Source organism: Pelobates fuscus, chromosome 5 (assembly GCF_036172605.1).
Source record: "Pelobates fuscus isolate aPelFus1 chromosome 5, aPelFus1.pri, whole genome shotgun sequence".
Taxonomy (NCBI): Eukaryota; Metazoa; Chordata; class Amphibia; order Anura; family Pelobatidae; genus Pelobates; species Pelobates fuscus.
In genome coordinates, this window is record NC_086321.1 from 349,820,016 (window position 1) to 349,846,134 (window position 26,119).

The 26,119-nt window shown below is 43.0% G+C and overlaps 1 protein-coding gene across 1 annotated transcript; it reads left to right on the forward strand.

Annotated features, from left to right (window-relative positions):
* Positions 1-10,332: 10,332 nt before the first annotated feature.
* Positions 10,333-25,554, forward strand: ABHD17A (abhydrolase domain containing 17A, depalmitoylase). Its single transcript, XM_063455892.1, has 4 exons — positions 10,333-11,824; positions 12,165-12,359; positions 14,799-14,978; positions 24,272-25,554. The coding sequence occupies exons 1-4, from the start codon at positions 11,511-11,513 to the stop codon at positions 24,498-24,500; spliced, it is 918 nt and encodes a 305-aa protein (XP_063311962.1). The 5' UTR covers positions 10,333-11,510; the 3' UTR covers positions 24,501-25,554.
* The last annotated feature ends 565 nt before the right edge of the window (positions 25,555-26,119 follow it).

A 26,119-nucleotide genomic window follows, 5' to 3' on the forward strand; every position in this document is an offset into this window, starting at 1 on the left:
CTGGAACACCAGGGCTTGCGCTGTTCCCCCCAACCCTGAGTAAAGGTAAGAAGAAGTTGGAGGGGGGACATAAAGCCTTTATTTATTTTTAATAAAAATAATAGAAAAATATACAGATGCTCCCTTATAACTCCTCCCACACACAATATAGACCTTTTGCATCTCTCTCATACACACACAGCACCCCTAACACACTGCACACTTCATAGACACAGCACCCCTCACACAAACTGCATCCCTCACACACACACTGCACCCCACAAACACAAACATTACACCCTTCATACACACAGCACCCCTCACACACACACTACACCCTTCACGCACACAGCACTCCTCACACACACACTTTTAAAGTTTTATTACTTATATACATTAAAGGAAACTATAGTGTAGAGAAAACAAACTTGTATAGCTCGCCATAGTGCCCTCCTACCTCGCAGCCCCCTACCATGCTACAGAAGGGGTTAAAAATTCCTTCTTTCACTTACCTTTTTGCAGCACACTCTGCACTGGATTAAGCTTCACCTCAGCTCCTCACCAGCTGGCTGACGTTGCAGTGGCCGCCCTAGCATTAGTATTTCCCCCCATAGGAAAGTATGTATAATATTTTCATATGGGGGTTTGGGTGACGCTGGATGTACTCATGCATAGTGTGAGGACGCCCAGCGTCAGTTAGGCGACCAAAAGTCACCTAACGACCCGGAAATTCTGGTAGACAGACACTAGAGGTGGAGTTAACGCTGCAAAGTAATTATTGCAGCTTATTAAAAACTGCAAAAATTACCATGGCAGGGTTAAGGGACCTGGGACTTAAATGAGCTGAAGTGGTCTGGGTGCCTATAGTGTCCTATTATATATATGATGTGTCGCCCACGACAATTCCCCTTCGCTCAATATGGCCCAGGGAAGCCAAAATGCTGGATATCCATGGTCTAGACATAATGTATTGTCATTGTCAGCGGTGGTATACAGTGGTATACAATGTTACTAATGTACTGGTTATGTCCATTTTTTGGTAGTTTTATTTGTAGGAATCCAACAGCTTAAACAGAAAACCAATGTGTAATGGCACAAAGGTTTAATTATTTATTTAGATCATTTTCTTTTGCCGTTAAATAATAGCCATTTTTCTCAGAGCGTCTATAATTAAACCCATGTGGGTCAAACATAACATTATAGCAGCATTGTTTAAATATATGCTGTTTGTGGCCACCATGCTAAAACACCACAACACAAAATATCTAGCAAGAGCCAGATTAAGGTTGCACAGGGTGCTAGCTGCTAGGCAGGATGCCGGATTGGGATCCCCTCCTAGAACACTGGGTTCTGTTCTGTGAGTGGTGTGTGGTGGCTGAGTGTTGCATTTGTGCGGAGGAGACTGAGTGTTGTGTGTGGAGGAGGCTCAAAGCTGTATGTGGTGGTGGTGTAGGGGTTGAGTCCCCCTGCGTGTTCTGGGTGTGTGTGGTGTTTAAATTGTGTCTGTGGAGGAGTCTAATTTGGTGTGTGTGTTGGGAGTTGGTAATTTGTCCCCCTCCTGCTCACCTTTTGGCAGTACAGGGCTGTAATCCTTGGTGGACCAGTTAAAGGTAGTCTGCAGTAGATGACTAGTGGACAAGCAAACAGTGAGCTGTAAATCCCGGGCCGACTGTAAAGGAGCATTGTAGTCTGTCTGTGCAGACAGGGTCGGATTTCCCTTCAGGCAGAGTAGACACCTGTCCACTAGAGGGCACCTGTTTTTAGCACATATAGTTTTCATTTTTGAGCTTAAAGGGACACTATAGTCATCAGAACAACTACAGCGTAATGTAGTTATTCTGGTGAGTATAGTCAGTCACCTGCAGGGTTTTTAATGTAACCATGGGCGTCCGCAGGAATTTTTCCAGGGGGGGGGGCATAATTGTAAATGACATCTATGCTTGGCCCCTTTTTGACAGTGTCATGAAGGGGAGGAGCATAGTCATTATCACTTAAAGCCAGGGTGAATACCGTTTTCACAACTACAGGGAGTGCAGAATTATTAGGCAAGTTGTATTTTTGAGGATTAATTTTATTATTGAACAACAACCATGTTCTCAATGAACCCAAAAAACTCATTAATATCAAAGCTGAATATTTTTGGAAGTAGTTTTTAGTTTGTTTTTAGGTATAGCTATTTTAGGGGGATATCTGTGTGTGCAGGTGACTATTACTGTGCATAATTATTAGGCAACTTAACAAAAAACAAATATATACCCATTTACATTATTTATTTTTACCAGTGAAACCAATATAACATCTCAACATTCACAAATATAAATTTCTGACATTCAAAAACATAACAAAAACAAATCAGTGACCAATATAGTCACCTTTCTTTGCAAGGACACTCAAAAGCCTGCCATCCATGGATTCTGTCAGTGTTTTGATCTGTTCACCATCAACATTGCGTGCAGCAGCAACCACAGCCTCACAGACACTATTCAGAGAGGTGTACTGTTTTCCCTCCTTGTGGACCACAGGTTCTCAATGGGGTTCAGATCAGGTGAACAAGGAGGCCATGTCATTAGATTTTCTTCTTTTATACCCTTTCTTGCCAGCCACGCTGTGGAGTACTTGGACGCGTGTGATGGAGCATTGTCCTGCATGAAACTGGCAGTAGGACTGGGAGTTGAGCTTGACTCCATCCTCAACCCGAAAAGGCCCCACAAGCTCATCTTTGATGATACCAGCCCAAACCAGTACTCCACCTCCACCTTGATGGCGTCTGAGTCGGACTGGAGCTCTCTGCCCTTTACCAATCCAGCCACGGGCCCATCCATCTGGCCCACTCTCATTTCATCAGTCCATAAAACCTTAGAAAAATCAGTCTTGAGATATTTCTTGGCCCAGTCTTGACGTTTCAGCTTGTGTGTCTTGTTCAGTGGTGGTCGTCTTTCAGCCTTTCTTACCATGGCCATGTCTCTGAGTATTGCACACCTTGTGCTTTTGGGCACTCCAGTGATGTTGCAGCTCTGAAATATGGCCAAACTGGTGGCAAGTGGCATCTTGGCAGCTGCACGCTTGACTTTTCTCAGTTCATGGGCAGTTATTTTGCGCCTTGGTTTTTCCACACGCTTCTTGCGACCCTGTTGACTATTTTGAATGAAACGCTTGATTGTTCGATGATCACACTTCAGAAGCTTTGCAATTTTAAGAGTGCTGCATCCCTCTGCAAGATATCTCACTATTTTTGACTTTTCTGAGCCTGTCAAGTCCTTCTTTTGACCCATTTTGCCAAAGGAAAGGAAGTTACCTAATAATTATGCACACCTGATATAGGGTGTTGATGTCATTAGACCACACCCCTTCTCATTACAGAGATGCACATCACCTAATATGCTTAATTGGTAGCAGTGGTGTATCCTGGTTTTGTGCTGCCCTAGGCAGGACAAAACTCAGGCGCCCCCCTCCCGCCCGCGCCACCCCCATCCAACCCTTCCCCCCGCCCGCACCACCCCCACCCTTCCCCCGCCCCGCCTTCTAAATACACACACACACACACACATTCACTTACAGATACGCATACACTAGCTAACAGAAACACACACACACTTACAGACACACACACACTCACTAACAGACACACACTAACAGACACACACTCACTAACAGATACACACACACTCACACTAACAGACACACACACACGCACTAACAGACATACAGACACACACTAACAGACATACATACACACACACTAACAGACATACATACACACACACACACTAACAGACACACACACTAACAGACATACACACACACACACACACACTAACAGACATACACAGACACACTAACAGACATACACAGACACACTAACAGACATACACAGACACACTAACAGACATTCACACACACTAACAGACATACACACACACACACTAACAGACACACACACTGACATACACAGACACACTAACAGACATTCACACACACACACACACACTAACAGACATACACAGACACACTAACAGACATACACAGACACACTAACAGACAGACACACACACTAACACACACACACACTAACAGACATACACACATACTCACTCACTCACATATTTAACACATTTTTTTTTTTTTAATTTACCCCCCCCAGCCTCCTTACCTTTGGGGGGGGTTCCTATTTCTCCCTGGTGGTCCAGTGGCTGCTGGGCGGCGCTGGCAGGCGGCTGGCGAGGGAGCACTTCCTCTGAGCGGTCTGCTCAGCTCCCTCGTGCGCCGTAGAGTGAGGCTGGGAGGCGGAGCCGGAATATGACGTCACCTTCCGGCTCCCAGCCTCACTGTGCGGCGCGCGAGGGAGCTGAGCAGACAGCTCAGAGGAAGTGCTCCCTCGCCGGCCGCCCACCAATGCCGCCCAGCAGATCGCCCGCCCAGACGGCATGTCTGTTAGCCGCAAGGCTAACAAGGCATTTGCCCTGGGCATTTGGGGGCGGCGTTTTTTGCCGCCCCCTGGAAAATGCCGCCCAAGGCAAATGCCTTGTTTGCCTCGCGGCTAATACGCCCCTGATTGGTAGTAGGCTTTCGAGCCTATACAGCTTGGAGTAAGACAACATGCATAAAGAGGATGATGTGGTCAAAATACTAATTTGCCTAATAATTCTGCACTCCCTGTATGGTGTCAGGAATACATGTTTGTATTCCTGACACTATAGTGTTCCTTTAAGCAAATTAAAGGAACATTTCATCTAAATGAAAATGCTATGATGCGAGGAAGCCCCTGGGTGCTCTTTCCTTTAAGGGGTTAAACCGCTCTGAAATGGTTTAACCCCAAAGTCTTCCTCCAGCTCCAGGTCCCTCAGTGGTATTCGTCATCTGAAACGGAGTGTCAGGAAGTGCAGATTGACGTCAGGCATGGGTGCCGCTGATTGGCTAGAATGGTCATCTGACGCTCTAAGCCAATCGCTAGTTCCCGGTTCATAATTTTTTAAAACTTTTTTATGAATGGGGAGCTATTGATTGGCTTAGAGTGCCAGCTGACCGCTCTAGCCAATCAGCAACACCCCTACCCACCGGCACTCTGTGCTTCCTGACACTCAGTAAATAAAAGTGAACACATTAACACTGATATTTTTTTTTTACCTGGGGAGATGAGAAGGTCCAGAGTTTCCCTGCCAGGCACAGGTACCAAAGCCTTATGATGTGGTGTCCAGAATAAAGTGGAGGGTTCACTTCATTTGTCCTTCCTGCTCCAATCTCCTTTACTTCTCCTTCATTTAACAGTCTTCTTTTTCTTCTGACACTGTCTTCTATATTTGGCTCCTTCTGCTCCTTTACCTTTCTGCTTATTTTGCGCCCTTCTGCTCCTTTCTCGTTCTGATTCCTTTCTGCTCCTTCTTCTACTTTAGCTTTGTGCTCCTTGCTGTCCCTTTCTGCTCCTTCTTTAACTTTGCCTTTGTGCTCCTTGCAGACCCTTCCTGCTCCTTGCTGACTCTTCATTTAGCCACCCCCACCCCCCCCATGCCTCACTTGCCTAATCTATAGGCTGCCCCCCCATGCCTCACTTGCCTAATCTATTGGCTGCCCCCCCCATGCCTCACTTGCCTAATATATAGGCTGCCCCCCTCCATGCCTTACTCCCCTAATATATAGGCTGCCCCCCTCCATGCCTTACTCCCCTAATATATAGGCTGCCCCTCCATGCCTTACTCCCCTAATATATAGGCTGCCCCTCCATGCCTTACTCCCCTAATATATAGGCTGCCCCTCCATGCCTTACTCCCCTAATATATAGGCTGCCCCCCCATGCCTTACTCCCCTAATATATAGGCTGCACCCCCCCATGCCTTACTCCCCTAATATATAGGCTGCCCCCCCCATGCCTTACTCCCCTAATATATAGGCTGCCCCCCCATCCCTCACTCCCCCAATATATAGGCTGCCCCCCCCATGACTCACTCACACCCTAATATATAGGCTGCCCCCCATCCCTCACTCCCCAATATATAGGCTGCCCCCCCATGACTCACTCACAGCCTAATATATAGGCTGCCCCCCCATCCCTCACTCCCCCAATATATAGGCTGCCCCCCCATGACTTACTCCCCTAATATATAGGCTGCCCCCATCCCTCACTCCCCTAATCTATAGGCTGCCCCCCCCCCCCCCATCCCTCACTCCCCCCCTTGCCCCCCCCCCCCTGCGGACACCCATGAATGTAACCTCTGCCTTTTCAGAGAACATTGCGGTCATTGCCTTTTCCTGGGGCAGCGCTACACAACATGCAGCACTGACGTTCAGTGTCTGCATGCTCTGCATTAAGGCATTGGACTTTCCCATAGAGATGCATTGATTCAATGCATCTCTATGAGGAAATGCTGATTGGCCAGGCCGATGTTTGGCTTCACCCCCGCCCCCTCCTTGGCTGAAATCATCAGAATTGACAATATCAGCCAATCCAATGCTTCCCTATGGTAAATTCTATGATGGTCAATTCTGATGATGTCAGGCAAGGAGGCTGATTGGGGCGGAGCCAGTGACACAGACCCGTGCGACACAGGAAATGAGGTGAGTTTTTACTACATTTAAAGAGGGCAAATAGGAACGGGGAGGCTAAATAGTGTTTTTTCCACGATAGGATCGGGAATACACGTTTGTGTTCCTGACCATATAGTGTTCCTTAATATAGGTTGGTGAGGAGAGATAAGTACCAGGAGCCTGAATAGGAAGTGGAAGCATCACTTCCCATCTGCCCACTAACAGCCTCACACACAGTAAATGCCTTGCAGGAGGAGCAGGGACAGCAATGAGTGATGCACACTGTATAACAGCTCCTGCAGCTCCAATATCATCAATCTTAGAGTAGACTAACTGGTCTACGGAAGAAATTGGATGTTGAGTACTTTGCAAATAACTGGTCAAACTCAGGCACTCAAAGCCTAAACCTGAAAATAAACCCTTTACCTTGATTCTATGTTTACCTCCTCTTAAAACCCAACTACCTCCTGTACCTCAATACTCACTAATTCTAGCCTGAAACTCATTTATTCCCTAAGTGAGGATTTAAAAATTATTTTACATTTAAGGCCAACATAGTCAAACTCGAAAAATAATCTCTAACTCAGCTATGCTTCGGGTTCCCCTACTTTGGTCTGAAATTTGAAATTGACTTTGAATTCTCACTTTAGTGATTAACCATGTCAATAATGAAAAAAAAACAACAACAAAAAAACATTATACTACAACTTTAACCCCTCTCAGTCTTTAAATCTTATTAACATTAAATATTCTATGTCAGCGGTGCCCAAAAGGTAGATCCCTCGATGTTTTAAAACTACAACTTCCATGATGCTTTGTCATTCTAAACAGCATAAAGGCATGCAAAGCATCATAGGAGGCATGCAAAGCATCAAGTGAAACCAGTTTTTTTTCATGCAGGCTGTGTCAATCAGAGCCAGGGGAGGTGCGACAAGGGCTGCATAAACATAAACAAACTGATTTAACTCCTAAATAGCAGTGAATTGAGCAGTGAAACCTGAGAGGCATGATCTATACACTAAAACTGCTTCATTTAGATAAAGTTGTTTAGGTGACTATAGTGTTCCTTTAAATTAATTATACTTACTTTATCTGTATTTTTGGGGGGTTGGGGAGCAGAGGATGACTTACAATTTCATGCCTACAGACACCTGAAACGTAAATACGGCTCTGTTTGGAGGTCAGTTTACACTGACATGCCCCCAATACAGGTACAGACTGTAACGCTACCTTGAGCAGATCTGGGGGCTCTGGGCTGGGCAGGGAGATCTTTTGATCTCCAGCTGGTTTAGGGACAGTCCCCTCATGGCCAGTCAGAGTTCCAGGCCACAACAGTGGCCCACCTCTAATTTGGAGAAAATCGCTACTCGCTAATATTTGCAATAGATTTTTTTTAGCTTGTCAGTAAAACAGGTATTCTAACATCAAATCTGTTTTGACAATAAACACAAGCCTACGGGGACAGGTTATATTACATTCTAAAAAAAAATGTTATGCATTATTTGAATACATACCCCTTCCTGGACTTGGGGAGAAAAATATGGGATTGGTATACTAAAACCTCCAGTTATTTAAATGTACATAGGGATTTGGGATAGTGAGCAAGTAACTTTTTAAGTGTGTGTATTGGGGCTGATGTGTAATATAGTCATTGCTGCCATCCAGGCGTAGTGGGAGTTTGAGCGCAGGTCTTAATTTTGCATCATAGGATAAAGGCAAAAGTGGATGACAGGCATTAGGACAGACAAACAAAAGAGTAATTACCGTAAAGGATACTGCACTGCAACCGGGCTTGAGGTTGGCCAATCTTGACAATGTAATCTTCAGAAAATAAATGATGGTCCACGCACTCAAGGTAAATCTAAAGCAGGTTTATTGGAGAAGATGAAAGCAATGTTTCGCCTCTTGTTGCGGGCCGAGACGTTGCTTTTATTTGCTCCAATAAACCTGCTCACTTTGGATTTACCTTGAGTACCCAGACAAACAAAAGTGGGTTGACTATATACTGCCCTCTATACTGTGAAATATAGGACTAGCTCGTAGGTGCAATATACAGTTTTTATTAAAAAAATAGAAAAAAGTCTGATGGAATGTATGAAAAAAAAAAATACGAGTGATTTCCTGGAATATCCAAAACTTTAGATATGCACATATATGTCTACAAAATACACCCACTCACTGCTGTCCGTCCAAGAATCCCTACACGTGTATTTACCATATGCAGATTGCTGACTAACTGCGGCAGGAAGTGACCTGACTTATTAGATTTAATTACACATGTTAATTATGCTTGTTAATGCAGCACTGAGCTCTTTACTAGATTCCAAATTCTTATAGCTGGAAGGAATGTGATGTTTTATTTGACTAGTAGGCACACAGAGAGGCCCAGGGCTGGTACATTAAATAAATATATATAAAAAAAAAAAAACATGCACACTGACAACTATAGTCACAAAACAGTAATTAGTGGTAAGACGACAAACAACTTGGCTTTTTATGTTACATTTTCCGTTCCAGTTGTTAGCTCACCACAAACTCGCTTTTTTAAGGGACGCAGTAAGCACCAATCCGTTTTTGTGATGAAGTGGTTGTGGTGCGTAGACCCTGTCGCCCCAAGCATCATAACCACTACAGCCCACTATAGTGGTTATGATGCCAATAGTACCCTGGCCTGGATTCCCTGTAACGTGGCAACTATTTAGCAATGGTTCGCTCTCTTACCTGCGTCTACCCATGCTCCGAAGGCTACCTGGTGGTCCAGGTATGCGGCAGTCAACATTCATTGGCTGAGAGCATCAGCTGACCACTCTCAACCAATGACAGACGTGCTGTGAAACAAAGTTGCACAGAATTAAAATTAGCCAGCCCAAGATCTCTAGTTCCGGGCTAGCTGATTACACCCCTATGAGACTTCTGATTGAGCGGCACTGCAAAGTCTGTGATTGGACAGCCAAAAAATGTCTGGGCTGGGTTAGAAGTAGAAGGAGAGGGTTTGCAAATGCTGCAGACAAGAGAACTGCAGCACTTGCAAGCTGTTTTTTTTACATATACCCCCAATGAATAAAATGCATAACTAAATACATGCATGCTCTCATTGGGGGAATATCTACTAAACAATTAGTATTATTATTTAGCATTTTTTGCAATGGAATGTACTTTTAAACGGATAACAAAGAATAAGAAAAAAGCAAGAATAGCTAACAGAATCCGAACAAAAGAAGAAAAAAAAGAGACTGTGGGATAACTTACTAAGAGGACTCACTAAAGTATGGACTGTAGCAAACTAAAATCTACATGGCAAATTGAATTCCACATTTCTTAAAATGATATCTGCCGGTAAATATATACCTTTTTTCCAGATAATCCCCGTATATCTGTATATCAGTTTCATAAACATATCGGTTATGGAAAATGGATGATAATCTTTATATACAATTTTACACCAGGACACTTTAACAAATGACAATACACAATGAAAAATAAAACTGGGGGGAAAAAAATAGAAAAACAACACTTTATAAAATCATAGTTACCAGCGGAATGATAAGCAATAGCAGGATATGGATTTAGTCTATGGTTTTTTATATATTTATATTTATATATTTCTCTCCTCCTTCAGTGTGATGTTGTGATACCTAACCCAGTGCCCTCCCTGCTCCCCAGCTGGGCAGGATAAGGAGAGACATTATAATTTGACATACAGGAGACACTTCTAGTGATTCTCTTCCTGGAATCAGCTGTCTCTTCCCATGTATGTCACCCCTCCCTCCCTGGAACTCACTACCTCTCCTCCCCACCTGGGCAGGATAAGGAGAGACATTATAATTTGACATACAGGAGGCACTTCTAGTGATTCTCTTCCTGGAATCAGCTGTCTCTTCCCATGTATGTCACCCCTCCCTCCCTGGAACTCACTACCTCTCCTCCCCACCCTCCTTGTCACACTCTCTCTCTCTCCCTCTCTCCTTGTCTCCCTTTCTCTCTCTATCCCTTCGTCACTTCCAGTCTGAGTCTGAGAGTCACATCCGGCACCTGGAGAAACACAGAGAGAGAGAGAGAGAGAGACAGACAGGCACAGGGAGAGACTGCCGGCGCAGAGGGGTGGCCTGGGACAACGAGATCAACGTCATAGTGTGACCGAGGAAGTGACAGAGGAGACACGGGACAGACAGACAGAGACTATCTACCTGTGTTGATCGGCAGGTGGAGTAGATACCTGTCCGGCCGGTAGCTCCTCACTGCAATCAAGGCTACCTACCTCTAGAAGCACCCAGTAGACGACCACCATTTATCTGATCCCCTCCAGAGACCTTTAACCGGATTGACCTCCCAGCCAGAGGCTCCAGATATTCTGAATTCCATCTTTGGAACACTCAAGACTCAGGTTCCAAACGAGTTAGAATTTTTTTATTTTTTTTTTAAATCTAAGAAAACATGCATATTTGTACACTCTTATATGTATTTTAAAACTATGACTTTTATAGGTGTTTCTACTCTCTGCATTCCCTGGCCAGACTGGAAATACTGGACTCTGTGAATATTTTTTTGCCTGGAGCTGCTTTTTAGATTTTTCATATATTTTTTTTTTAACCAAAATATCTCAAACTTGTAGCTACATTTTGGGCCTTTTTTGTGTGAAAACCTCACACAGTTCATGATCTTATAATTTATTCCGTTTTCTGTGCCAGTGAAGTAAAAAAGACAAATTGCTAAATTCTCTAAGAAAAAAAAAACATCTTCAGATTGCCCGTGAAGGACTGACCAAAACAAATGTATTCCATTTGTGAAATATTGTGCAGTCTTTAAAATGGATGTTTCCTATAGAAGCTGTACATTTGGATTAAAATCCTACAGTTTTGGTTAAAAACCCATTCCAGCATGGGCTATAATTAACGATATTTTTATAAATATATTTATATATTGAGACATTTAAATCCTTGCAAAAATAGGTGTCCCTTTTCTTTTTTTTTTTTTACATTTTCTTTTGATCATTTTTTGGGAGTAATTGGGAGATGAACGGGTTTTCCATCAAAGAGTTGTGCTGCCTCTTTTGTTGCCCGCCGTGTCCTGGCAGAATTGCGGCAAAATTAGCATTCTTGCCACCTCAACCCACCTATGCCATTGTACCTGAAGCGGAAGCACCCCCTGCGACTGGCAGTGGACGTGGCGCAACAGGGATTATGGGAAGATGGAAGCTACATCTCACGGATCGTGCCGACTTCCAATACACTCAGCGGGAGCTGGACACCATAGAGGTTTTCATGACCAAGAGTAATCGAGGAAATCGAATCGCCTGCATGTACATCCGTTGTGTGCCCGGCGCAAGGTATGGGCTTAATGTTGTAGTGTTGGTTGTTTACTTGTCTAATTTAGTATTTACTGAATTGCGTTTATTTATTTTGGAAGGGGCAAAGATGAATGTTTAATGTGATTTTGTGAATTTTTCAAACTTTGTTTTCTTCCACTTGCAATTCTAGCTAATTTTACTTTTTCTGTCCCGTAAAACTCAAAAAACGTTTCTGAACATATTTACCACCAATTTAAGTTCTTCCTCACCTTCATCTGCCATTCTTCCTTTTTTTTTTTTTTTTGTATAATGTTTGTAGTGAACTAATTCAACCTTGTTTGCTTTCCCTTTTACTGTGTTCCCACACCCTTTTCTACAGGTTCACCGTGCTATTCTCTCACGGCAATGCGGTAGATTTGGGCCAGATGAGCAGTTTCTATTTGGGCCTTGGAACGCGCATCAATTGTAACATCTTTTCCTACGATTATTCTGGATACGGAGCAAGCTCAGGACGGCCCTCTGAAAAGAATCTCTATGCTGACATTGATGCCGCCTGGCAGGCTCTGCGTACCCGGTGAGTACGTTAGTTCAAATTAATCTACAAACTTGATACAAGTAATAATAAAATGAGGGGAAAAAAAATATGAATTCTAACGTATTAAAAAGTCTCATAATTATGTGATATAATCCAGCAGCTATTGAACAGTGTATAATTTTAAACATGTTCATCCATCATGTGTTTTGTTTTTTGTGAATACTCTTTAACCCCTTAAGGACCAAACTTCTGGAATAAAAGGGAATCATGACATGTCACACATGTCATGTGTCCTTAAGGGGTTAAAGGAACACTCCTAACACCATAATCACTACAGCGTACTGCAGTGGTTATGGTGCCAGGAATGCCCTGGCTCCCCCCATTGTAAGTAGTTTAACCATTTTAGAGCAGTTTGACTCCTTACCTGGGGTCAGCTATTTGCCACTCTCTGTCCCTCTGGAAAGCCAGAAGCCTATGCCTAGGAGCTTCCATTAACTCACCTGCACTAAGCCCTGCGGTGCAGGACAGCTTGTTGGCTGAGAGCGTCAGCAAATCGCCTTGCGCCATGGAGCTAAGCACTGAGCCGCAAGCTTAGTTAAGACAGAGCACTTTATGGTAGAGATGAGGATGTAATGAAGGCAGGGGACTGGTGCTTGGTGTCCCCCAGGTAAGAACTCAAACTGCTGTAGTAGTTATGGTGCTTAGCGTTCTGTTAATGTAAGTTCCTTTTACTTGTTTATTTTTGTAGTTTATGTATTCATTGCATAACTTATACATGGTTTAAATAACCTAATATTTCAATTTTAAGGCGGCACTGTCGTTTGCTTGTTTTTGCATATTTTGCGTTTATCAATATCACAAGAACTCCTCTATGGAACTTATTGCGCACTGCGCAAGAAGATACCTTTTTCCAACAGTCCACAGTGATGGCTGATGGGAAATGACAAAACGTTATAGGTCCTCGGGCCTTTTGGCAAACTCAGAAATGGCAATAAAGGCAGGGAAGATCGTATTTTGTTTCGTGATATGCTTTGATAGTGGTAAAGTTTTGAAGAAATTTCAATGCAGTCAGCATGAGTATTTTCTAAAGATTATATCTTTGTGAATTAATCCAAAGTAACAGGGCAGTTTCAAGTCACACTGGGGATTCCAAACTAGGAACTGGTGAGATCTGGCAGTGGCATTGTGTGGCCTGTTTAATTAATTACGTGTACCGTGCTGTCCGGAATGTGGGGGGGAGTGTTTTCAACGTATCTTTTGTCATGTGATATAACACAATGAGGAGGACTTAGAAAATCCTTACGACTGTTGCTACAACCAGCTGTGTGTTTGTTGATTTTTTACGTACAGATTTTACCTCCGAGTTTAGGAACAAAACAACTTGACATTTTTGTCAATTTTCCTTCACTGGAAGTGATGCTGCTGTAAATATATTTTATAAGTTATTGTAGATAAAATAGTACAATTAAAAGGACACTGAAATCATTATAAAACATGGTCCTATGGTGCTCTTGGGACTTGCCCTAAAATGCTGTCATTACAAATTGCAGTTTCAAAGCAGGTGTATCTGTGCTGAGTCGGCAGAAAAAAAATAAATTCTCATGCCTGAGCAGTACTAGTCCTTAGGAAAACCTCGAGACCATAATACCATTGCCTGTTAATTAGATGACTGTACTTTTCTGTGTGTTTACAAAAAAAAAGGCCACTTTCTTGAGTAGATTTTACAGCTATACAATGCTATTTGTGTTATCTACAATAGTCTGAGCATGCTTGACACAGCATTGATGCTTAAAGGGAAAATTCAATAAAATTTAAATAAAAAAAACATGTATCAAGCATTTGAGAAACCCTTATTGATCCAAAAAAACTACTTTAGTCCCACCCATTGCATGTCGAAAAAATGGGAGTTTAAGTGGCAAGGAATTTTTAGAACTGGCTAGTAGACTAGGACTTGGCATTTGGATCCTTGGTTATATAAGAATGGTACTTTAAGATTATCTGCCTATCACTGAATTTAGATGAGGACTTTGGGAACTATGTGTACTGTACTATAGTGTAATTGTAGAAAACAGGTGCAATGTCCTCGAGGTTTACTTCCCAGATAAAGCAGGGTTTCAGCAGGTGAACTCTGTAAATATAACCAGACCTGTCCAGATTGCAGGACACTCTGGATTGTAGTTGGCACCAAAGCACCATCTGACCTGCAATCTGTCTTTACCGACATCTGCCCTCTGCATATACCACCTGGCACAATCGGTGCCCCTTAGGAGCAACCTTGATGGCTCTAGTATGGAGAGGGTTTCTCCCTACTCTCCATTTGCCGGGACCTGCAGTGCAAACGGTGAGAGACCTGGATGTAGAGGTGCCACAGATGGTATTTTGTAATTCCAAAAAAGAGTCACCTGGTCCCATCTCCGCTTCCAAGCTCTCCTAAACCGTAATAAGAATGGTGTCACTTATCATCTTTTCTCTCCCAAGGTATGGCATATGCCCAGAAAACATCCTGCTGTATGGACAGAGTATTGGCACAGTGCCAACCGTGGACTTGGCATCCCGCTATGAGTGCGCAGCTGTGATCCTGCATTCACCTCTGACCTCGGGGATGCGAGTGGCCTTTCCTGACACTAAGAAAACCTACTGCTTCGATGCCTTCCCAAAGTACGTGATATTAAGGTTTGGTTTTAAGCAAGAAATGGCTTTAGGCAGGAGATACGTTTCATAGCATTACTTGCAGGAACATGTTTTAATACTTGCTCGGGAAGGTTTTTGGAATCCATATTTCAAGTTGACATATGGACAATATTAAATAGCACTTCTTATAAGAGACTTTTATGCAAGGATGCATGTCCAAGTGGAATACCTTTTATCTGGTATAGTCTATTTGCACCCCACCTTAAATAAAACCTCTGCAGGCTGTGCTGTATGCAGGCTATTAAATCATAGTTTAATATAATTTGGCAAACCAGCAAATGTAATGCAACTCTCTGTTCTGAGTTAACAAGTATGACATAGTCTACTTTTGTAGTTCTGACAGCTCATCTATATATTGTGCTAGCCAAACAACTAGAAATAAAGTTAGTTTATCAATGTACCTATCAATGCCCTTCTGGTGCTGTGCTTCTAGGCTTGAGATATGAGATGCCATGTGCCATGCATTGTGGGATTCTATTCATAAAATATGAGGTAGGTCTGGTGCCTCTCAAATCCATTGACGGCATTCCACTTGGAAAAGGCATGTGTAATCTTAAACATCATATTTTCTAACTTAAACGTTAACTATCAGTTTCGCTAGGGTAAAGAATAGGTTATGTGTGTAGCTGCCTGAAGTTGACAATGCAAATAAAGTGTTTTGTGTATCAATTGCCTTTTATTGACCCCCGCCCTTATGAAACTATTGGAGTGATACTCTAAGCACCAAAACAACTTTGACTTAATTAAGTAGTTTTAGTGTATAGATCATGCCTCTGTAGGCTCCCTGCTCAATTCTGACAATTAGGAGTTAAATCACTTCTGTTTCTGTTTTTGCAGTCCTAGCCACACCTCACCTGTCCATTACTCACACAGCCAACATGAAAAAAATTTGTTTCACTTTGAATCAGATGTCACAGCAGAACAGTTTTTAACTCCTGCTCTGTTAATTGAACTTAAATCACACAGGAGGCATCTGCAGACTATTAACAGAGCAGGAGATAAGAAATTTGAAATTGAACAGACTATACAATAAAGAAAGTCTAAACATTAGGGCTCTCTTTACAGGAAGTGTTTAGTAAGGCTGTGTAAGTCACATGCAGGGAGGTGTGGCTAGGGCTGCATAAACATAGAGATTTAAATCCTAAATGGCAGAGGATTGAGCAGTGAGACTGCAAGGGCATGATCTATACACCATAACTGCTTCATTAAGCTGAAATTGTTTTAGTACTTATAGTGTTAATGTATCATCCATAGAATAAATGAGGGTGGTACTAATTCATTAAACTGAATAATAGTAGTGTTGGGAATTATTGTTGTTCAAACTAATAAAAAATGATCAGATGAAAACAATATGTAAATCCTCCAATAACGTTGAGATAACCTTGTTATTAGCAGTAAATAGTCACAATTCCAGCACAATTGCTTTCTTTGTATAGAAAAATAACGAGTTAGCAGAACAATCGGTTCTCTGATAAAGATTACTGTAGGTTGTACACAAATTAGACAAGGCTTGCCAAAAGAAAGGCAAAGAAACAAACTCAAGGATTTTTATCCGTTTCTTTTTTACCATTTTATTTAATTGTAGCAGTTCTTATAATAAAAGTATCCTTGGAAAAAAATCAGAACCTATAGCTTAACTGTTTAACTGTTCGTTAGGAACAATATTATCTAAAAGTCCCACGATAATGACTTGACAGAATGTAAGGTTGTATAGGAGGCTGGAATATTTTTTTTTTTTTCTTTTTAGTTAATAAGTACTTTCTGTGCTGGAGGCAAGTATATGACCTTGTGGAAACAAAAATGGTTTCTACATGCGGGATTCCTTGTAGAACCACATATGTAAGTTTAAACTTGTGAAGTTATGCTGCTTCGGGTAAACGTTTCCTGATCTCAACATTACTTTCAGTTGTACATCCTTCTTGTATATGGGGTAGTAAAAATTTTTTGACATAAAAGGAAGCTTGAACCTCCAGCTATAAAGAAAACCGCATGGCAAATCATTTATTAAGTTGTATGTTTGTGAGCACTGTTATATTGTGTGTGTGTGCGCGCACACATACATATACTCTGGAACAACGTAAGAGACCACTGAAAAATGATCGGTTCCTCTGGTTTGACTATTTATCGGGATGTGTTTGAGTAAAATGAACATTTTTGGTTTATTACATAACCTACTGACATTTATTCCGTATTTCAAATAAAAATATTATTGTTATTCTGAGCATTTATTTGCAGAAAGTAAAAACTTGTCAAAAATATATTTAAAAAAAAATAGAAAATGCAGTGTTTTCAGACCTCGGATAGAACAAGTGCATATTCATTTTAAACAAAACAATACTTAGTTGATGTTTTAACTTAAAGGGACACTATAGTCACCCAGACCATTTCAGCTCAATTAAGTGGTCTGGGTGCCAGGTCCCTCAGTTTTTAACCCTTCACATGTAAACATAACAGTTTCAGAGAAACTATGTTTACATTTGGGGTTAATCCAGCCTCTAGTGGCTGCCTCCATCGCGCAGAGCGTCCATAGGAAAGCATTGAAAAGACAGTGGTTTCATTGAAAACCCTGTAGAGGCAGGCTATAGACACCATAGCAACTACATTAAGCTGTAGTGGTTCTGGTGACAATAGTGTCCCTTTAATGACAGTGAGACATGGGCTCCAATATTTAAAATAAGTTACCAGTCCTCTGGGAACACAACAAAATACGACGTTTCGACCCAATGTCCTTAATCATATATGATGTACATGTTTAAGGCCAATGGGCTGAAACGTCGTGTTTTGCTGACTGCCTAAATAGATTGCACTTTGCATCCTACCTGTTGAACTTCCCATGGATTTTAATTTATATTTTACTTTTGGTTGTGTGTTGTCCATGGCACCCGAACCAGATTTTGCAATACAGGAAGTCAAAGAAGGGACTGCTGCAGATACAGGCAACAGTGCAAATTCAACTACTTGTACCGAGTTTGGGGTATCTTGGTTTCATGCCGAACAACGCTACCAGATCAAGTCGAATGTCTATGCTAGGACATTCTTTAGCAAGTGCTGCCGTATCATTCGACCTCTGAAAGGTTCTGCACCTCCGTCAAACATGACAATAAGTTATTTTTAAATTGCGCCGGTGTTTAAGAGATTGTGGCTTGTGAGGGTTTGAGGAAGAAGGAGCGAAACCTGCTGTAAAACAATTGCAGAACAGGTTAGTTGGTATGAGTGGAAAGGTTAAATGACTGTAATCTAAGAGTTGATAAGAGTTACAGTTGAGTGAAACTGGAAGAACCTTTTATTTACATTAACAGTTTCACAGTGAGAACACTACACAGATTTCCGACAAGTGATCATGTGACAAATTGCATGCTTCAGACAAAATACTTTCCTAACAATATGCCAACAAAATTGGTAGCATCGATAGCCGTGATAAAATCATTATTTTGCACAATCAGGACTGAAGTCAAAGAAAGTGTTACTGCTGTTTTTGCAAAGCACTAAAATACATTACTTTTCTCTTATAGATCACCTGACATTTTATGATATTTATATTGTCTGATACATGGATAGCTTCCTGTTCTTGCCACATAAGGACACAATTTTCTGATATATAGCTGCATAGTAATATATTCTAGGTTGAAAAAGGCTGAGCCTTTCACACATTTTTGTGCCTAGGTGGAAAAAACGAACAAATTGATGTGACTGCCAATTGTTCTTTAAAAAAGGATAAAAATATGTCCGTAATGGCAATCAGATTTCTCATTGGATCAATAGTCTGCTCCCACGCATATTAATTTTATTCTTCATTGTAATGGTTTAGAAAAAAACAAAATAAAAATGATCTAGGCCTTTTGGAACGATCTACAGCTTCTGATAAAACAACCTATATAAAGGTTATATATACAAAGGGATATCATTTTTAATATGCGGGGTAATGGCTTCTTGATCCAGTGAGGTATCTGTCTGCCATTTTAGGGTCAAGAAGGAATTTTTTTCCTTGTTGCAAAATTTGAAGCACTTCAGACTATTTTTGGTTCAATTGATTGTACAAACAGGCCCGTGGTGCCACGACAGCAGACAAAGGCAGGTTAAAGCAGACATGGTCATGACAGTATACAGTTGCACATTTTTAAATAAAACCGGTTGTAAACGTTAGTGGGATCGTTGCAAATAAAATGATTGTATTGGCATTCGGGAGATATCTTTAGAAAAGAGTGTCTAATATATAGATTGTAGACTGTGCCATTACATTTTTAACATGCTTGAGAACATATGTTGAACTAAAGGTTATAGCAATTCGTGCCTAGTCACCTGGAAGGTTGATCGTGAGCATGTGTATCAAATATATAAAACTGATGATATAGGCTGCTTAGAAATAATAAACAGGCTAGGCTGCGCGGTTAGTGTGGAATGCAGTGTACTAGATCTAGCATGTTGTCCGATAGGGCAAGAGCGCTGTTAGTGCGCCTCTGTGTGCAGTGTCAGTGTGGAAGATATACTGCTGTGTTATGCAAAGCATGGAGAATTTGCGGCAGAGACAGTAGTGCGTAGCAAAAGCATATTACTCTTGGCCTAACGTATAGCATATAAAAAACTCAGTAGTTGACTGCTCTGGTTGTTAGGCAGGGAATGTGTCCAGGCATCAGTCCCAGAGTAAAGATGGTGGCATGTAAGGGGCATATAAGAAAGCAAGGTCATATCGGTAGTTCGCCAGGATAAACCGGGTCTGCAATGCCGTTTGAGCCTGTACCGAAAGACAGTCCGGGGCCTCTCACCCTTTCATCCAATGCCCAGTCTGTGGGAAAGTCGTTGGTCGCTCTGCCGTGGGTCTCTCTTGACTGCCAGCACTCCAGGGGTTAAAATCCTCATGGTGTTCCCTTTCGCCGTCTGATGTGTCTGCTGCCGATGTTGAGCCTTGTGCATGTGGGTGCTGTTCAGCTGTGGCATCCCCGATCTGGGCTGTAGCAAGGAGCTATCTTTGGCTAGGTATGTGACAGGTCGCTGTGTACCTCTGCTCCTCGGGTCAGACTTAGTGGAGTTGGCGGTGCGGTGGGTGATGTCTGCAGGCTTTTGTTTTGGTTGCAGTGCCTCGATCGTTGTGGGCTGCGGTGAACCTGTCGGGTGGGGGAGGGTCCGCTCGAGCCTCCCATGGGTGTCCCCGGTGCCGTTGTTTGGTTCCCGTTTGTGCTCTTTGGGCGGTTAATGCCCTTTCATTGCTTCGGCCACCGAGTCACATTGCCCTGCGCTCGCTCTAGCGGTGGTGGCGCTTTGCTCGGGTGCTTTGCTGGCTTGCGAGGTGGTGTGTCGCGGCGTGCTGCCGTTGTGGCTGATATCCGTACTAGGTGTGAGCTTCTTACCCGCAGTCGCTCCCAGAATCTCAGGCACACTGCATCGAATTTGGCCTTGAAGGCCGCTGCCCATTCTTCAGTGGTCTGCTGCTTCATGTCAGTGGTCCCGCTGTGGCCATCTTAGCTAGGCCTCGTGGGCCCGTCTGAACGGCTTTGTGTCGAGCAGAGAGCTAGAGGTGGGTGCTCACTGTGCGGTGGTGGACCGGGATGACCCCCACTGGTCCAGAGGGGGGGCGGGGAACAGGAGCCTCTTTCGTTTCGGGGGAGAGCGGCCGTCTCTCCCGCTCCAGCCTTCGAGTAGGCCTCAGTTGCTTTTCGGCAAATATTGCTCGTTCTGTTGCTTGATGGGTATCTTTGTACTCCGCTTATTGTGCCCTTTCGATTGCTGGCCCTGTTGGGCCGATTGGTCACCGTTTGGGTCGTGTAAAATGGCTTTCCATGCGGGCTAGTACAGGAGCCCTTGAGGTTGCGACCACTTGGCTATGCGGTCAGGCCCCGCCCCCCCCCAGACTAGGTTTTTTGCCTTCTTTTGGATCAACAGCAAAAACAAATGTGAGAAGGCTGAACTTGGTGGACGCAATTCTCTTTTCAGCTATGTAACTGTGACGAAATCAACCTCGCCACTGGGCATTGGAGAAGCCTGTTTGCCCGCCTCCTACCTGCTGACTATGGCCCCTGGATTATTTGGGGCATATTGTATTTTATTGTACTGCTGCTGGCCCTTTAAGAACTGTCTGGGGACATATTGAGACTTTGGGTAACAATACCCTTTAAGACTATGGCCCCTGAAAACGTATGGACTTTTATTGGGTGTGTATGGCCCTTTAAGAACCGTCTGGGGACATCTTGTAACTTTGGTGAACAATGTCCCTTTAAGACTATGTCCCCAGACCTGTAAAATAACTTGCCCCTGGCTCTCTCCCACTTGGTTCAGTAAATAGGGCTTACTGAACCAAGTACCACACAGGCGGACCACCCAGAAGTTAAAGTGTGCAGGCAATTTACCTCCCAGGCTGTGAGGTTACTGCAGGTTAATTGCACGTGGCGGCGGCCATCTTTGTTCAGTCGAACGCGGTCAGCGGTGTATGCTAAAGATTCTGTGGAACTGAAATCGGCTACACATTTTGCCGAACACCGCTGACCCTTACCTTCTTCCATACTGAACTTGCAGCTCCAGAGACTAAGTCCCGTTCGAAATGGCCGCACAGCCCAAATCTATGGAACTGTTTTGGGCAGGAAAATGTGCTTGCGGTCGGTCATAAAGGGACCTCCAGCTAACTTTTGATCCACTGGGGGGATTTGGCTGATTTTTGGAAGGGTGTATGTTTAAAGTGTGCTGATTCTAAATATGTGGTTTTTGGGAAGATTGGATGTACGGTTTTAAAGTTATAGCACATGTATAAAAACTGTTTTTTACCTGGCTGTAATAATTATGTTAACTGGTTATCTGAGGGGAGGGAACTTGTGGGTTGTAACCGTTATGCTATTGGCTGTTTTACCCCGGTCTTTTATGTGTAAGATGGAAATAAAAGCAGACTGGGTGTGCTAGCACCTCAGATCATCTTGTACCTTCATGAAGTTTCGGCTCATGTTTGGGGGATTGGAGAACTACACTCTGGGGATTGCTATAATCACTATACTCCCCAGGGTATTATCGCTGAACTCTGCTAAGAGCTGTTCCTGTGCCTGCTCTCTGGAATTCGGAGAGGTCCATCTACTGGAAGCTAGACCCTGGTCTTGGGTCCAGAGTGGGTAGCGTGGCGAGACCCCAACCAAGCTGCGGCGGTTCGTGGGAGTCTACAGTGGTTATGGTGTCTGGTGGAGTGCTTGGAGACCTCGGAAAGCACTAGGAGCATCCGTCAGCGGAGGGTACCCGGTCGGGGTGCCAGCGGTTCCGTTACAGTAACCATGTAACTTCTTTGGCTAGAGAATTTCACATATTTATTGTACTTACTTTAAAGAACCCTTTCCTCTTCTGTAGGCCAAATGTGCCAGGGACTACTAAACAGTGCTACATAGCATGGTGCAGTAAGTGGTTAAAGGGACACTCCAGGCACCAGACCACTTCTGCCCATTGGAGTGGTCTGGGTGCCAACTCCCACTACTCTTAACCCTGCAAGTGTAATTATTGCAGTTTTTTATAAACTGCAATAATTACCTTGCAGGGGTAACTCCACCTCTAGTGGCTGTCTACTAGACAGCCACTAGAGGGCACTTCCTCCTTCATAGCACAGAAAACCTGTGCTAGAGCGTCGCTGGACGTCCTCACGCTGTGTGAGGACCTCCAGCGTCGCTCATTTCCCCATAGGAAAGCATTGAAAAGCATTTCCTATGGGGAGACATGCGCATTAGGTCTCCCCGGCCGGTGGGCGGGATCAGTCTCGTCCACCGGCCGACGTAATACAGAGGAGGAGCGGCAGCGGAGGGAGAAGCAGCGACGTGGGACATGTTGCTGCCTCTGGTAAGTTACTGAAGGGGCTTTAACCCCTTCAGCAACCGGGGATTGGGAGGTGGGAGGGAGAGGGGACCTGCAGTGCCGGGAAAACGGATTGTTTTCCTGGCACTGGAGTTTCTCTTTAACTGTATCGGGATCGACCGATATTGATTTTTTTTGTTGTTGTTTTTTTTAGAGCCGATATTATCTGTGAACTTTTAGGCCTATAGCCGATAATTTACCGATATTCTGTACATTTACCATTTTGAAAAAATTCAACTATATCTTCACTAATCTACTGTTTACTGAACATGTTTATTTAATATTTTTCTTTAGCGAATCTTTTTTCTTTTATTTTTTATTAAGTGGTAAATGTACAAAATATACATGTCAGTCAGATTTATTTTGTTTTCAAGAATATTTAGTGTTGCTCTCCCTTTCCCTCCCTTCCCTGTGACTTAGTGTACCTCTCCCTTCCTTTCCCTGTTTCTTAGTGTTCCTTTCCCCTCACCTCCCCTCCCTGTCCCTTAGTGGTCCTCTCCCCTCTCTCCCTTCCTGTCCTTTAGTGTGTTTGTGTGTGTGTATCACTCTTTAGTGGTCCTCTCCCCTCTCTGCTGTGACTCATTATCTCTCTTGTAGGGTGGCCAAACGCAGCGGACCGCGGTACAGGAGCTTCAGTTTCCTGGACAGACTGACAGGAATTGCTCTCTCAGTGAGCACTTCCTGCCAGTCCGGACCGGTACAGGAAACTTAAGCTCCTGTACCGCAGTCCGCTCTGCTCCGCTCAGCCACGCTACACTGAGTTTCTGATAGGAGGGAGCCCTTCCTTCCTGCTAGCTACTTGATTCTTGCTCCCCCAGAGCCGGTGCGCCCCAAGACAGACGCTTGTGCTGCCTTACAGACGCGCCGGCCCTGCGTGCGCTGGGCCACCGCTGTCTCTCACATTATCAGCAATATCGGTATCAATAGTGGGCGATACCGATATTTTCCAAAATCCAGAATATCGGCCGAACCAATTATCGGTCTATCCCTGGTTAACCGAAATGCATTCACATGTGCTGCATATAAATTAAAATAATACTATCAAATAAAATCAAAGGAAACTTTGAAGAAGAAAAAAAAACACTATTGTGGATCGTCTTGTAATAAATGCAAGGTAGATATAACAAGGGTCATATGGCAGATCGCCACACAAACCTACTAAAACCAAAACTCTTATACAAACATGTATTCCTGACACTATAGTCCTGAAGTAGCTGTTTAAGGTACCGGTCCCCTCCGATCTCAGTAAAAAGGTGATTGTAGTCACCTTTTCTCCTACATCGTGCCAGCACCACCTCCGTGGCTGAGATTATCAATATTGATGATCTCAGCCAATCCAATGCTTTGCAATAGGAAAGAATTGGGAAGCAGTAACGCATGATGACTAGTATTTGTAACTCACGTGTACGTTGATTTAATATTAATGACGTGTTTTCTTTTATCCACAGCATCGAAAAGGTATCAAAGATAAGTTCTCCAGTACTGATAATCCACGGGACAGAAGATGAAGTGATTGATTTCTCGCATGGATTAGCATTGTACGAGCGTTGTCCCAAAACAGTGGAGCCACTATGGGTGGAGGGAGCGGGACACAACGACATTGAACTCTACAGCCAATACCTGGAACGTCTACGACGTTTTATTTCCCAGGAGTTGGTTTCCCAGCAGAGTAACTGATGCTATAAAATACCGACGTCCGTTACCCTACCAGTATCCCCGATCTCAATGGATACTCCGTAATAGGACGACTGCTTGTTTTTATGAACTACTTAAAATGACTGCAGGTGAAACCATTAAAATCTTGTTAATTTAAACTGCGCATACTTTGCTCTCTCTGGTACTACATGCAGTTGCAATACTGCTATTGAGCGGGCAAGTAGACTACTTTAAACAGGCATCTCTCCGTAGAGAGAGCTGAAGGGTGGTGTTTGTGCGACACATGACAATGTATCTCATCTGTAATTACGTTCCTCTCCACTCGGCCTTGTATGCCCTTTTAAAAAGGAAAAAAAAGGATCGTTAATAAACACTAAAATAAAACCCATTGAGTGGGTTTTTACATTTTTGCAAGCCCCTTCTTAGTGTTAAAATAAGTTGACATGAGTCATTGGGCATGAGATCTATTGATTCTATTAAGGCACTTTGATAGAATATATTTGGCATAACATGCAATAAGGCATCTGTAAATGCCACCATTTTAAGTCCTTAACTTGTCTATGGAATGTTTAGTGAATTAACTTGAAAGTACAACTTGCTTATCACCGTCGGCCATTTTCCTTTTATTATATGTAAGCCCCGAGGTTCATCTTTCTGCAAAATGATTGGTTGGTTACTGCAAACGTGTTTTCTTATGAATTTCTATCTGCAATTGATGCATACGGTGGTAACAGTGCGGATAGGGAGAAATCACTTGAGAGATTATATGATCTGGATTGAAACCAGACCATCAGGCAGCTGCAATTGCAGCATCCCTAAGATAACTGGTGGACTGTAAATTGAGCCCTGGAATTTAAAAAAAAATAAATTTTGTAATAAGATTATACTTATGTTGATTTTAACTGTGGACAAGATCATATGTGGTAAGAAGAGAATAAAAAATTTAAGAGCAATAATGGAATGTGTGTCATAGGTGTTTGGCCTTTTGCTATTATCGCCAAGGATGAGGGGAAGTGCTGAACTAATTTGTTCTTATTTTTGCTCATTGATACATGTTCAACTACACAAAAATAAGTAATATATACGATAACCTTGCGAGTCTTGCGAGCAGAATGATAAAAAATGATAACATACACAGTTAATTGGTGGCATTAGAAGTTACCTTTGGTTTATGATTACACCCTGTTCCAAATTATTATGCAACTTCTATTTAAGTGTCGCAAAGATTAACTATTTTGTTTTTCAGTTTAATTCATGGATGGCATTGTGTCTCAGGACTCTGTTTTCAGTGATCAAAAATCTCGGACACCTGTGATAATTAGATTGCCAGGTGAGCCCAATTTAAGGAAAAACTACTAAAGGAGGGTGTTCCACATTAAAAAGCAGAGCACCATTTTCATGCAATATGGGGAAGAAAAAGGATCTCTCTGCTGCCGAAAAGAGTGAAATAGTTCAATGCTTTGGACGAGGTATGAAAACATTAGATATTTCGCGAAAACCTAAAGGACCACTATAGGCACCCAGACCACTTCAGCTTAATGAAGTGGTCTGGGTACCAGGTCCAGCTAGGTTTAACCCTTTTGCTGTAAACATAGCAGTTTCAGAGAAACTGCTATGTTAAATATTGGTTAATCCAGCCT

Excerpts from the sequence above, each read along its gene's own strand:
- ABHD17A (XM_063455892.1), top strand. The coding sequence starts at position 11,511 with ATGAACGGGTTTTCCATCAAAGAGTTGTGCTGCCTCTTTTGTTGCCCG. Across the intron at positions 12,360-14,798 it reads TGGCAGGCTCTGCGTACCCG|GTATGGCATATGCCCAGAAA; the intron begins GTGAGTACGTTA and ends TTCTCTCCCAAG. Across the intron at positions 14,979-24,271 it reads TGCTTCGATGCCTTCCCAAA|CATCGAAAAGGTATCAAAGA; the intron begins GTACGTGATATT and ends TTTTATCCACAG.